This window comes from Lynx canadensis, chromosome C2 (assembly GCF_007474595.2).
Source record: "Lynx canadensis isolate LIC74 chromosome C2, mLynCan4.pri.v2, whole genome shotgun sequence".
NCBI lineage: Eukaryota > Metazoa > Chordata > Mammalia > Carnivora > Felidae > Lynx > Lynx canadensis.
Window position 1 is genome coordinate 149,976,518 of NC_044311.2, and position 14,568 is coordinate 149,991,085.

Genomic DNA, 14,568 nt, shown 5'->3' on the forward strand with positions numbered 1-14,568 from the left:
CTATTCTATCCGGTAATATTAGAGCCAGTCCATCTTTTTTTCTTTAAATTAGTGTTAACATTGTATATTTTTCTATCCTTTTGCTTTTAACTTATTTTTGTCCTTATTTTTAATTTTTTTTAATGTTTATTTATTTTTGAGACAGAGAGAGACAGAGCATGAACAGGGGAGGGTCAGAGAGAGAGGGAGACACAGAATCTGAAACAGGCTCCAGGCTCTGAGCTGTCAGCACAGAGCCCGACGCGGGGCTCGAACTCACGGACCGCGAGATCGTGACCTGAGCCGAAGTCGGTTGCTTAACCGACTGAGCCACCCAGGCGCCCCTGTCCTTATTTTTAAGGTGGATTTCTACGCAGGCATCATATGGCTGGGTCTTGCTTTTTTTTTTTTTTTTTTTAATATTTATTTATTTTGGGGAGAGCACAAGTGTGGGAGAGGCAGAGAGAGAGGGGAACAGCAGATGCAAAGCGGGCTCTGCACTGACAGGCTGACAGCAGAGATCCCAATGTGGGGCTCGATCTCACGGACTGTGAGATCATAACCCGAGTTGAAGTTAGATGCTTAACCAACTGGGCCACCCCGGGTCTTGTTTTTTTTATCCAGTTTGACCATCTCTACTTCTGAAATTGAAGCTACTAGTCCCTGTACATTTAATGTGATTATTGATATGGTTAGGCTGACATCAAAAGGACATAATTCTAATTTATGCACCTAATAACAGAGCTTCAAAATACATGAGGTAAAAGCTCATAGAAGTGTAAGGAGAAGCGCACTGCTCCACAATTTATAGCTGGAGACTCCAACACCTCCCTCTCAATAAGTGGTAGGCCAGGTAGAAAAATCAGGAAGGATATCGAAGAACTGAATAGCACAGGACAGAGAGAAATAGTCGAGGAGGCAATCTGGAGAAGTCTGGAGGGGCTGGGACCCCAGTTTGAAGAAGGCTCTTGAGAGGGAGAGAAGCAGAGAGGACACAGAACAGGGGAATCGACAAGTAAGTCGGGGGATTTGGATAGAAGGTTCAGGAAGCTTAAAGCCTTCTCTTTAAATAGGGATGGAAAGGCTTTGCATTCATTACAAGAATTTCATGCACGGAAGATGAGATGTACAGATGTTTCCGAGCACCAGAATGGCACTTCAGAGCCTCTCCCCACAGACCCTGGTTTAACCCTGACCCTGACACATTTGGGCTCTCTACTGTCGACTCTCCTGGTGAAACAAGGTTCAGCCTCCACTTGGAAAAAGGGATGGGCTCTGGGGCCACTGAACAAAATGCATCGCCCTACATTTTCTCCTCCTTTTCAGCTTTGGTCAAGTTGAGTTTCCGATAGCAGAGTGGCCCATGATGCCAGGAGACCCTGTTTTCCACACACTGAGGTCCTGGGAAGTTCTGTGCAAATGGATTTTTTTTTTAAATTTTTTTTAAGTTTATTTATTTTTGAGAGAGAGACAGAGTGCAAGTGGGGGGGAGGGCAGAGAGAGAGAGAGAGAGAGAGAGAGAGACAGACAGAATCCGAAGCAGTCTCCAGGCTCCGAGTTGTTAGTACAGAGCCCAATGCGGGGCTCAAACTCACCAACTGCAAGATCATGACCTGAGCCAAAGTTGGAGGCTTAACTGACTGAGCCACCCAGGTGCCCCTGTGCAAATGGATTTTAAAATAAACTAACTCATATGTAAAATATGTGAGAAGAGTTGTATATTTAAAGGGATTCAGTGGTGCCTTTTTGTGAATCACAAAGCTGTGCGTTCAGCTACAAGTCTCTTCTTGAGGAGCTGCCATGTTCAAGGCCATGGGAATCAAACGGTGACTAGATCAGGAAGGCTCACAGTCTTGTGGGGAAAGGAGGTGAGCACGGGGCAAGTTGTAAAAAACAAAACACAACAAGATGCACATACCTCAATGATTAGTATCTACCCGGATAAATGATCATAGAACGAATACAGCTGCGTAACTACCACTCAGGTCTAGAGAGGGAACATTACCAGCACCCAGAAGCCCCCCAAGTGCCCCCTGCCAATGAACAAAGTAATGATACTGATTTGCCTTCTCCCTCCTGAAAACAAAAGTTGCCGTTGCTTCACTTCCTTGCCAACACTTGATATTGTCGATCTTTTACATTTTAGCCACTCTAGCGGGCACGTGGCAGTATCTCATTGGGGTTTTAATCAGAACCGGATTTTAGGGGCGCCTGGGTGGCTCAGTCAGTTGAGCGTCCGACTTCGGCTCAGGTCATGATCTCACAGTCTGTAAGTTCGAGCCCTGCATCGGGCTCTGTGCTGACGGTTCAGAGCCTGGAGCCTGCTTCGGATTCTGTGTCTCCCTCTTTCTCTGCCCCTTCCCCGCTCATGCTCTGTCTCTGTCTCTCAAAAATAAATAAACATTTTTAAAAAATTTATTAAAAAAATCAGAACCGGATTTGATGTTAGAATTACAAAGTCGTGTGATATTCTCATGCCAGTCATTGCAAAGGGGGATGGTGAATTTCGTAATGAATTATCTGTGAAGCCGTGAATGGAAAAAGAGGCTCCTTCTCCCGCTGAGAGGGTTGTCTGGGGAGAGGCTGGGGGTCAGGTTCTGTCTAGGCTCAAGGACTCCCAAGTGTAGCACTGGGTCCCCTTATTCACATAAGCTCCTCCCCAAGGCAGACACCAGCTTCCCTAGACACCTGCTGAAGCCACTAGACCCAAACTCTCCAATGTTGTCCTGGCTGTTAAATCCTGCCTTCTTGCTATTTACTACGCTGGGTGGGAAATCTATGCAAATGCTTTATTTTGGAAAAATGCTTGGGATGACTGAAAAAGCCCTAGACCTCCCCAGAGCTGGAGGCGGCTGATGCTGCTGGCAGGAGCTGGTGGGCCACCCTGTGGGACGGAAAGCTTGGGCCGGTCCCTCGGTCACCCAGCAGGGATGGCGGGTGGCAAGCTTTTAAGTCGAGAGCCCCTCAGGAGAAAGGAATTAAAGTGTAGAGTGCTCGCCGTGCTGAGCTTTTCTGAGGTGAAGCTGCCAGAGCGAGAGGGGAGAGGACGATGCAGGTGAATCGCCCCCAGGGGCTGGGCCCGCCCAGATTTATGGGGTGACCTCCACTGGCCTTTCCCCGGCAGGAAATGGGCTGCTGGCTAATGCCTTTCCCCTGCCACACGCACCTGCAAAGGCCAGTTGGTAGTATTTCAAAATAACTTAGTAGAATGAAATTTCTGTGTTTTCATTTGGATAGTTGCCCAGCAATTGGCTTTGTGCTTTTTGATTCAAGAAAGAAATGGCTTCAAATATCCAGGACCTCAGATTTCAATCTCTCCTCCTCTGTCTCCATCTCTGTCTCTGTCTGGCTCCGTCTCTCTCTCGGTCTCTCAGTCTCTCTCTTACACACACACACACACACACACACACACACACACACACACACATACACACACACACACACTGCTGTGTCTCGTCCTGGGGGACAAAGGCATGTAGATACTATAGGACACTGCAGAGGATTTAATCCTCTAAATCTTAGTTCACCCAGGTTTCCTCGTGCGTCTTTCCCCCTCCCCACCCACCGCCCCAGGCTACCTCTGCTTGTTCCTCCCTCTCCAGTGCACAGTGACTGCTAAGCTACTGGGCGTTGTTAATTCTAATGTCATTTGTCTAAAACTGATGTTTCTGGCAGAAGGAATGTGTAACGGGTTTGCCTTTGCTCTTGGCCTGACTTCGTTTTGCAAGGCTGCTCCCGGGGACTCATTTTCTGTTCCCTCCCTCCTGTCTGTGGATCATGCAAATGGCAGTGCCTGGAAACCTACTATGGGTACTTATGCCTGGTGCCTCCCTGGCCACCATGAGGAGCTCCTGCTGGGTCTATAACAGGTGGGAATACTGCCTGCGGGCCATTGCAATTCCTTCCCCTGGGGCCTTGAGACGACTCTTCTTGAGAAGTTCAATGTGGAGCCAGGTTCCTGCTGTCTTCAGGAACTGTGCTCCAGGTCTGGGCTGCTGTTCTGGGGTCTCCCAACCCCTACAGATACACATAGGCCACTGGGGTGCCTGGGGAAGCTCTTAGGCCTTATTTCGTTTTAATTTTTAAAAGTTTTTCTTGGGGTGCCTGGGTGGCGCAGTCGGTTAAGCGTCCGACTTCAGCTCAGGTCACGATCTCGCGGTCCGTGAGTTCGAGCCCCGCGTCGGGCTCTGGGCTGATGGCTCAGAGCCTGGAGCCTGTTTCCGATTCTGTGTCTCCCTCTCTCTCTGCCCCTCCCCCGTTCATGCTCTGTCTCTCTCTGTCCCAAAAATAAATAAACGTTGAAAAAAAATTAAAATAATTTTTTCTTAAACTTATTTTAGTAATCTCTGCACCCAGCGTAGGGCTCGAACCCATCACCCTGAGATCAAGAGTTGCATTCTCTTCTGACTGAGCCAGCCAGGCGCCACGCTTAGGGTTTATTTTAGTAAACTATTACGTGCGTGCAGAAGGAAATGTGAATTTCTGCTTGCACAAACTCATGTGAAGGGGCTTTAAATGTATCTTTAAGTCATCCGAGCAATTTGCTTTTTTTTTTTTAACTTTTTATTTCAGCCCTCGGGACTTTATCACTCCTGGAAATCACAAATATTTTCAAATCAAGTAACAGTCGTTGCAAATGTCTCAAGATACTATTTATGCTCGTTACTGCTTTGGCCTTCCAGTATTTATCGCCGGATATTGTCATTTAGTGCATTTGAAAAGGAGCACAAATATTGCTATGCCACACTTTGTAAATATGTTGACAACCATGTCAATTATCATTAGTTTCCTTTTGAAATCTTACATAGTTATCTTTTTTCTTTCTGTTCAGAAGCATTTGGGGCACCTGGGTGGCTCAGTTGGTTAAGCGTCAGCCTCTTGGTTTCGGCTCAGGTCATGATCTCACGGGTTCATGAGTTCGAGCCCCATGTTGGGTTCTGTGCTGGCAGCCGGGAGCCTGCTTGGGATTTTCTCTCTCTCTCCCTCTTTCTCTGCCCCTCCCCTACTTGCTCTCTCTCTCTCAGAATAAAGAAATAAGTGAACTAAAAGAAAAGTACTAATGTGAGGTGGAGTTCATGGGAACCTATACAGAACCCGGTGAGAGGACCCCCGATGTATTACCTCGGGAGGGATCCATAGGTCTGCCTTAGTGCTTACGCAGGAAGAGCGGGAACTGCGTATTTTCCTAGCGGGCTCTCGCAACCTCTGCACTGGAAACAAGACTGTTCTAGTGCGTTCGCTCTCCACTCAGGCAGCTTGCTGCTTCCACCTGGCAGCCCCCTCAGCTTTCCCTTTGCTTGTCTTAAGCCCAGCTGCCTCCCCTGCCAATGGAGCCAGCCACCGCACCTACATCCCGCGTGAGCGTGAAAGTAGAGGAGTTAATTTAACACAGCTGATCACGCCCTTCTCCTCGGCTTCTAGAACGTTCTCTTCAGTTCTCCTCACTCGCTGGGCATTCCCCCTCTGGCTGCTGGCTCCATCCGCCTCATCCTTCCAGCCTCGAAACGTGAATCTCTCTTGGCCTCTTTGATTCCTCACGTGTGTTCACTTGCAACGTGATCCTTTCTAGCCGCCGGCTTGCGCGACATTCCTGGGCCGATGGCTCCCAGAGTGACCTCTTCCTGAACTCCGGCTTCGTATATCCAAGACCCACTCCACGTCTCCACTTGAGGCAGCTCAGACCAAACACCTGGAGAACGATTTAGTCTCCCTTCCGGGACCAGAACCTTTTCTTTCCGGAATCCCCTTCATTTTAGAAAATAGCAGCCCCATTTTTCCAGGTGATCCAGGCTCAAATCTTGGCATCAACCTTTATGCCTTCTTTTTTTTTTTTTTTTTCACACTCACAACCAAACCCGCCAGTAAATCCCACTGGCACTGCCTTCCGGTGCATCCCGATTTCTTCCCCTTCCAACCTGCCACCTGGTCCAGACCCACATCTCCTGCCTGGATTGTCGCCATTCATGCCGTTCCCTTTGCTGGGCAGGGAGAAAGCAAGGAGGGACCAAAGCAGGGAGAAGCAGGGTGGCACTGTGGCCAACCATGGGACCTTGGGGTCGGACACTGAGGGGTGAAAATCCTGGCCGTGTCTTCAGTTTATCGCTATAAGGTAATGGACGGTTACCACACAGGTTGTGAATGAGCCATAGTTCTTAAATTGTTTCCATTTAGGGCGACAGTGGCTGACACGAAAGCAGGCTTCTCTGGGAACTCATGAAAGCACTCAAGGTGTGTCATCCAAGAGGGGACACTCAGGTGCTCTGAGTACAGGAGGGGTGTGGCTCCATCTCAGGAAGTGGCTTCCCAGAGTCAGGGACGGGGACAAAGCGTTCACAGGGTGGAGGTTTCCAGTGTCTGTTCACACAGGACCCGGGAGGGTCTGGGACACGACGTGGATGACTGGGGATGCACGGGCTGTGGCCTGGGAGGAGCATCGGGAGGCCCTGGGCTGTAAAGGCATCGACGCTGGCCGTCAGTGGGTAACAAGGTGTCCCCAAGGACTAAAGGCTCCTGCAAATCCAGGGCCTCCCTTAGTGCTGCGGCCCTGAGACCTAAATGCAGGGGAGGGAACCAGAAAACATGGCTGGCTTTAGACCTCTCTGGATCAGAGCCAAGTTTGATTTGATTCAGAGAAGCAAAGAAATGTAGCATTTCTTATCCCATAAGGGTCTTGCTGTAATTTAAATCCATAACAACTGTCCGACTCAAGTTTCCTTTTTATTCTGAAATTTGGGGTTGTGTGTTATACCTCCAAAAGGAGACCAGACTGTTGTCAAAGCAGACTTAGTTAAGACCAGCCAGTCCCAAAGATTTGGGCAAAACCAAAAACATGCATCTATGTGACGGCCCTGGTGGTAATGTGGCAAAAGAGGGGCTGGAGCAGGGCCTGGCACTTGTGTTGGGAGTGAAGGAGGAAACTGGGAACTCATCCCTATACCCCGTTACTTGAGGGAGGGAGTCAAGGTCTTGTTCAGATCTACTTCCTGTTTGGGCTGGCCAGGCTATAGGACGGAGCCATCCATGTGTCGCTGTCTTGTGTGTCACTTCCTGCTTCCTATGGGGACTCAGATTTGGACCTCGGGGTCTGACATCACATTTCGTCAATCCAGCCAGAGCCAGAAGCTCTGTGGGATGATGATTGTGGAAAGAGCCGTGTGTGGTCCTGAAATAATCACTGAATTATTTGCAAATAGTCTGGACACAAAAGTAATGAGACTATGGGTCACGTTGCTACTTGAGTGAACGTATTTGTCCCCTGCTCACCTGTCTTTTAATCCTGGGTCTTTTACTCACTGGCGCTGTGACCCTGGGCAAATACTGCTCAAGTAACTTATCTCTTTATATTTTCATTTCCTCCTTTGTTTCTTTTTTTTTTTTAAAGAATATTTTTAAAGTTTATTTATTTTGAGAGAGAGAGAGAGAGTGAGTGGAGGAAGGGCAGAGAGACAGAGAATCCCTAGCAGGCTCTGTACTGTTAGCACAGAGCCCAATGCCAGGCTTGAACCCGTGAACTGTGAGATCCTGACCTGAGTGGAAGTCCAATGCTTAACGGATTTAACTTCCTCCTTTGTAAAATGAGGTTAAGAATAGCGTTTATCTCATTGGACCAGATTAGTAAACAAAAAGAATGAACTGGGCATATAGTAAGTGCTCAATAAACTCTAATCACTATTATTATTGGTCTTTCACCTGAGTAGGAGATACATATTTAATTTAGTTGTGACAGAATTTGAGAAAGAGTTTGAAAAAAGAAACCTATTTTTTTTCTTTAATTTGTACTAAGTCTATTACCTAGAATAACTTCACCAGGTACATTCTAGACCATGACCATCAAGGTAGGACTAACAGAACATCATGCTCTTTTTAGACTTTCTTTGCCTTCTTTATTGGTTCAGATTGATTGATTTGTGTAATTTAAACCGTAGGTTAAAATTGCTGGTTTCAACCTGCACGAAATGACGTTTCGGGTGTAAATCCCTGGTCTGAAAGGAATGGCAGATCCCAGCCCGCGTAGCTTCTCTGCGGTCGGATAAAAGCTAAAATGGACCGCACCCGTCCTTCCGAACAGACATGGCACTTGTTGCCTGGGGTCTGAAGGTCAGCAAAAAACAGTACAGAGCTGCTCCATTAGTCCCTCATTTTTCATGCTGTTACGAGTCAGCAGTGGTGCAGTTCAGTAGCTCTAACTGGTAAGGCCCAAAGGGACCAGATGGGCTCTCAGTGCTTGTACATTACTGGTGAGAGCTTCCGTCTGGGGGAGACACCAATGGCAGGAGAAGCCCACGGCGGCTGGGATTCCCCGTCACCATCTCCGTGGCCTGGTCTGAGGGCCTGGAGGACCTTGTCAGGAGGAAGGATGAAGTTCGTAGAGTATAAACCCACCTCTGGCCTTACTGGATCCGGGGGCCCCAGGCTGCGGCCTGCCTGGCCTCTTGACCCTTGTCCTGGAGCCTCCCCTTCTAGCCCCCCCTGGTCCTGGGGCAAGGGTTTCACCAGGCCACGGCAGCAAGCCTGGCCAGTTGGCTCCGGGTCTGTGCTGACCTGTTGTGGCTCTCTTCCCTGCAGGCAGTAATGCTAGAACCCTGGAGCCCTGGTGGCCCTTCTACAAAACCCCTTGAGAATGGAGGAATTCGTGAAAGTGCCACTCTGTGGGTAGGTCTCAGTCTCCACTCTTCCCCCAACAGGGTATTTTCTTTACACGTTCAGAACTTGAGGTTCGGGACAGAGATAAGAGCAGGGCACCATCAGGGGACATCATGGGCAAGGCTGTGGAATGAAAGGACACGGAACAGGACCAAGCTCCCCGGACCAGCTAATGGGACAGCTGTAAGAGTCTGAGTGTGAGTGAGTGAGTGAGCGTGTGTGTGTGTGTGTGTGTGTGTGTGTGACCACGTGATTTAGATCACAACCAGAAAACATCATCAATGTTCTGACAGCAGTCAGAGCTCATGTGGCCCGGTCAGCAGTTCTTTCCAGCTAAAGAAGTCAACAGACTCTGGTACCTGCTCTGAAGGCAGCTGGCATCATGCTTCTGTCCCCAGAAAAGCCAGCGGTGATCTGCGGGGCAGTCGGGCTTGAGCCGTGCTCCTAACTGGGCTTCTTGCCAATGCCTCGGGAGCCAAGCGGCCAGGCGCCTTTTGCTCTTTTTTCTTCTGACTTTTGCTTCCTTACTAGTGGAGGCTACCAGGAGAAAACGACTGTTATCTTTACTTTGTGATTTAAAGCAATCATCTTTTCCCCCAGGGACCCCGTACTTCCTGCCCTGCCTCTGGGCTTAAGCTGGAGTGACTGTTCTTGGTGAATATCCCTCAAGCATCATTTCCATGAATATCAGCCCGGCTCTCCTCTGATTTTCCCATCGTATGTGGGTTGTGGCCACCCTCTGAGGGTCCCCATTGCTTGGCGATATGGAGTCCTGACAGTAGGTTGTGGTTACAAGACCTTAGCAGACAGAACAGACTGGAAACAGAAACAAATACTGTCCATTTCATTAACAACCACATCCAAGAGGTTTATTCCTGTATCGCGAACAAACCCCACTGACCCAACTCCCAAGTCGCTTTTCATTCAGCTGTTATTAAATCACCCACATAAATACATATAATAAATACAAAAACAGAAAGGATTTTTTTTTTTTTAAGTCTTTGGTATACAGAGCTCTTCTCCCCTCTCCTATTTTCCCTTCCTTCCCTGTGTTCTCAGCCCACTCCCTCATACTCATATTAATTCCTCTGGACAAAAAAGTAGCCCGGAAGTAAACTCTGTGCCGGGACCCTGCATCGGAGCCAGTCTGGGTCCTGGTGCCGCTGTGGACTCGGGGAGGGACGGGCCCCGGGGACTCACACATAGTCGTTCAGTCTGTACCCGCTGAGCGAGGCCGAGGTGGCCGAGGGGGCCCGGTTGTCCTTGAAGGCGGCGGGGGGCCGGTAGGCGGGCGCGGTGGCCGTCGCGGCCCTGGGCTGGACCTGGTAGGGCCTGGAGGGCCCCTCGTCCTGGCAGGACAGGCAGAGCAGCGTGCCGCCGATGAGCGACAGGGACGAGGAGATGAAGCCGAGGTACAGGGCCTGCCCGATCTCGAACTTCATGCCGCTGGGCAGCAGCGGGTTGTAGAAGTTCTGCACCACGTCGTTGGTGGTCCAGGACACCGCCACCAGGCAGAGCAGGCCGGCCAGGATGAAGAGCGCGCCGCCCAGCGCGGCGAACGTGGTCTTGGCGGGCGTGCCCTTGGCGCAGCGCGTGCACTTCATGCCCACCACGGCGCAGGCGCAGGCCACGCCCGAGAGCAGGCAGGAGATGACCATGAGCGCGCGCGCCGCCTGCAGGTCGCGGGGCAGCGCCAGCAGCGAGCGGTAGATCTGGCACTGGTAGATGCCCGTGCTGTGCCACACGCACTCCATCCACAGCCCCTTCAGGTAGGACACGGCCGTCAGGATGTTGGTGCCCACGTGCGCCGTGCGGCGCCAGTGCGGCAGGATGGTGGTGATCAGCGTGCCCACCAGGCCCAGGAAGCTGAGCAGGAAGCCCAGCAGCTGCACGGCGGTGCTGGCCATGGCCCCGGTGGCCGGCTGCCGGGCTCGCTCAGGCGCCCGCCGGAGTCCTAATGAGGCCGGGAGGCGGGGCAGGGAGAGAAGGGAAATGGGTTAAAGATTATCTTGCTGCGTTTATTTCTGCCCCCGAAACTGAGTTTTCCGTGGGCAGTTGCTAGGACAATTAACATATTTTTAAAAACAGTTTCTGACACTTCATTGGGTGCAAGGATAAGCCGCCTGTCCAAGACATTTTCCCTGCAAGGCCAGAAGGGGAAGGGATGACAGCAGAAATCCGGCCCGCCTGCCCTTCCCCGGCGCCCCCCTCCCCGCCCCGCAAGGGCAGTCCAGAGCCCCAGTTTCTGATCTATCAGCACTTAGCAAGCCGGCGTGGAAAGTTCTACCTTCTGGCTACCCTTAAACACTTCGGCTGCGTTTGAATCTCATTTCGTGCTGCTTGGTCCGTAATCACTTCCGTTGTTAAACCCACACGTGGACTGACAAGAGCTAAGGTTTGCGCTACCTGTGCCTGAGAAATTAGCCCCAGACTGCCTGTCAGGATGAAACGTCTCCCGAAAGGGGGTGACTTCCCTGGGCTCTCAGAGAGGGAAGGGTTTAATACCCACAGGCAGGTCTGACGCTTTCTTCCAGAACCCCAGAGCTGGATGTGAACTTCGAGATTGCGCACTGATGTCAGGGGCCAGGGAGTGACCAAGGTCACAGCTCCTTAGGTGCCGGGGCCAGGACCACAAACCGGGGCACCTCCCCTCACACCTGTCTGCGGAGCGGTGTGCTTGTCGCTACCTGACTTGCAGAGAGACGGGAATGCGGAGCCATTTCAGAGGTTTCAGAAATTCTAACCATGGCCAAACCCAGAACGCTTCTTGGGGGCAAGGATCCGGCACCTATGTAGTGCCAGACGAATAGGGGACACTCGGGAAGTGTTGGAAGGGAGGAAGGAGAGAGGCAGGGAGGCAGGGGAAAGGACGCCACGAGGAGAGGAAGGGAGGAGGGAAGGCGGGCAGGTGAGCAGAAAACCCTGGTGAACACCGCTGGGTCCTCTCTCCTGCCCGGGGCAGGGTACCAATCCACCCTGTCACCCCCACCCGCTGAGTGACTCAGGGTGTCTGTCTGGGCTCAGCTTCTTTCTCTAACATGAGGGAGCTGGACTCCATGGCCCCAGAGTGTTTCCTGGTTCTGGAAGCTTCTCTGCTGATGACAAGTCACTTCAGCATCCCAAACCAAGGAAGAACTCAGTGGGCAAAACCTACTTCCTTCATCTCGTTTTAAGCGCAGGAAGGCTGCAGGGAGCGAAATGTGGGCTGGGAGGGCATCTCCCAGGCGGCACAGAGGCTCACTGCGACTGTCTTTAACCCTGGGTCCCCTTGTGGAGAAACCCCCTACTAAGTTACAGCGCAGGATTTGGTTAGTAACACAAGTGACATTGCCACGGGGGGCCCGTACCGTCATCTTGCGGGATTTAGAACTACCGGGCTTCGATGTCTCCGCATTGCAGCGGGTATTTCTTAGTTCCGTGCTGCTTAACAGACAAACAAAACTAGGGGACAACGAAACAGCGTGGTGCCCAGCAGGACACGCAGTGGTCAATGTTAGGGTTTTCACAGGCGTTTTAAATGATGCTTTCTTCAGGACGCGGTGGTCTCCACACGCACTTCGCCCTGACAGGCCACCTGCGCCTGTCATGATGCTGGCTTTCTTTCTTTTTTTTTTTTTTTTAATTTTTTTTTCAATGTTTATTTATTTTTGGGACAGAGAGAGACAGAGCATGAACGGGCGAGGGGCAGAGAGAGAGGGAGACACAGAATCGGAAACAGGCTCCAGGCTCTGAGCCATCAGCCCAGAGCCCGACGCGGGGCTCGAACTCACGGACCGCAAGATCGTGACCTGGCTGAAGTCGGACGCTCAACCGACTGCGCCACCCAGGCGCCCCATGATGCTGGCTTTCTTTAGACTCTGCTCCAAGGCTTCTGCCCTCCACTTAGCGAGCACCCACTCTGTGCAGGGGCTGGGCTCGGGGTGGGGGGCGCCCGACAATCTCTGCTGTCCAGAGCAGGGCGGGGCCGGCTGTCTTGCAGCCACTGCCGGGGAGGAGATGGCACCCGGGTAGGGGGTCACTCCGATGGATGAGGCAGGGCTGCTGCAGTGAGCCCCCCGCCCCATGTGCTGAGTGCCCCAACAGAGCTACCACCAAAAGTGCCCATTTCTGTGCCTGAGGGATGCCGGGCACTTTGCAGAGCACTGACATAACGTTGCCCCATGTGTCCCCGTAGTAACCCGGTCATGCAGCGACTGTTCATCCTGTTTTACACATGGGGGAACCGGGTGCAGGGGGTGAAGTTCTCTGCCTGGCCTGGCTGGTCTTTTCCCTGGTTTAATTCCTCCTTCAAATGCTACGCTTCGTGAGTCAATAGGACGGACGTTGGCATGAAGACTGAGGGGTGGTGTCATCAGTGTATTCTGGAGAGTCAACACTTGTCCCACTTGTCCCCAGAGAACATTAGTCTTGATCCTTTTGCAGTGGTTCAGGTGGCCAGGGTGACCCAATGGTTCTGGTTTGCTGGAGACTGAGAGGTTGCCCAGGGCAGGGGACTCGCAGTGTGAAACTGGGACAGTCCCAGGCCAGCCTGGACAGTCGGTTCCTACACGTAGCCTGAAGGCTCCCAACTTCTCCAAGTGGCCTTTGAGATCCTTCCAGTCCTGCATGGAGGTTGTCCCCAGGCTGATGGCCGCTCAGGCTGTCCCTGGTCCTGGCCATTCTGAGGCTTCTCAAAGCTCTTGCTTGTCAAGGTCAATCGTTAAGTACACTGATCCTCAAGAATGTGGCATAAAAGCTAAGCCCGCTTGACCCCGTTAGTCTAGGGAAGTGGACCAGAAGTTTATTGGAGGTCTAAATATTTATGGAGAGCTGTGACTGCTAATTTTAGAAACCATTAGGTTGCTATTTTTAAACTTGTACTAGAAGGATTTGCTAATTTAAGAAGTGAGTGTTAATGAGCCCCCAACTCCCAGACACCAGCTCCCACCCCTTCCCTGGAGTTACCAGCAGCTGCTACTGGCATTAGGTCATAATTCAGCTTCCCAGCAACCACTGTTCTCCGTGGGGCCGTTCAATGGAAAAACAATTTCAAATGAACGCACCTCCTCGGAAACCACCTAAAACCATCCCTGATGCTCCGGAAGGATCCTGCCCAAGCATGCCTCCCAAGAGGGGCAGTGCATACAGGACCCGCCGGGCCATGTAGAGTCGCAACTGGCTTCACCTGCGGGCCACTTTTTCCTGCAGACGTGTGCGTGCTTGTGGAAGCTTGCGCTAGAGAGATGTGAGTCCAAGACAAACATGGTTCTAAGAATCAAGTTCCAAAAAAGACCTTGACGGCCTGGGTGGGTGAGGCTGAGCGTAACAAGATAATGCATTCCAGGAATAAATGTTGTGTCTTGCATCTGGGTTTGCAAAGCCTCCAAAGCACACTCCTGGGTGGGCAATACGTGGCTTAGGTGTGTGCGTGAGCACGATTTAGGATGGTGTTTCCCAGCGAGTGTTTCTTGCCACGCTGTGTTTGCAGGATGTCTCCTGTGAGGATGTAAATGTCAGGTGGGTCTGTCGAAAGCTGGTAACCACAGACCTTCTCACCGCCCTTACTATGCAGGTGTGCACTGTGAACTTCTAGAAAACGCTGCGCGGCGTTTCCTAAACTTGCTTGACTAGAGACATCCTCTCCTGACTTTTCCAGGGAACGGCCTGAAGTCAAATCACTTTGGCAAGCAGGCTGAGAGGTTATAAGTCCCTTGAAAGTTTCATGGGGCAGTGATGAGCTAGAATTGCTAAAAGAAAAACCAAAAACCAAAAAACCGATTTGGTTTTCGGGAAGGTGAATGAGCACAGACAGGAAGGCCAGCAGGATGTAGGGTTTGCCCTCAGCAGGGTCTCAGAAAGCCCCGGGGCTATAAAGTAACATGAAAATCCTCGAAGGCCAGCTGTGAAACACACCAGGGCACGCTCGGCCCCTCAAACTGGATCTGGTTTTATGAGCACCAGATCTGA

General features: G+C 51.3%; 1 protein-coding gene across 1 annotated transcript; it reads right to left on the reverse strand.

Annotated features, from left to right (window-relative positions):
• Positions 1-9,641: 9,641 nt before the first annotated feature.
• On the reverse strand, positions 9,642-10,568 carry CLDN14 (claudin 14). The gene has a single exon (XM_030329699.1). The coding sequence runs from the start codon at positions 10,527-10,529 to the stop codon at positions 9,819-9,821; it is 711 nt and encodes a 236-aa protein (XP_030185559.1). The 5' UTR covers positions 10,530-10,568; the 3' UTR covers positions 9,642-9,818.
• Between the last annotated feature and the right edge of the window lie 4,000 nt (positions 10,569-14,568).

Coding starts and splice junctions, on each gene's coding strand:
- CLDN14 (XM_030329699.1), bottom strand. CDS start 10,529: ATGGCCAGCACCGCCGTGCAGCTGCTGGGCTTCCTGCTCAGCTTCCTG.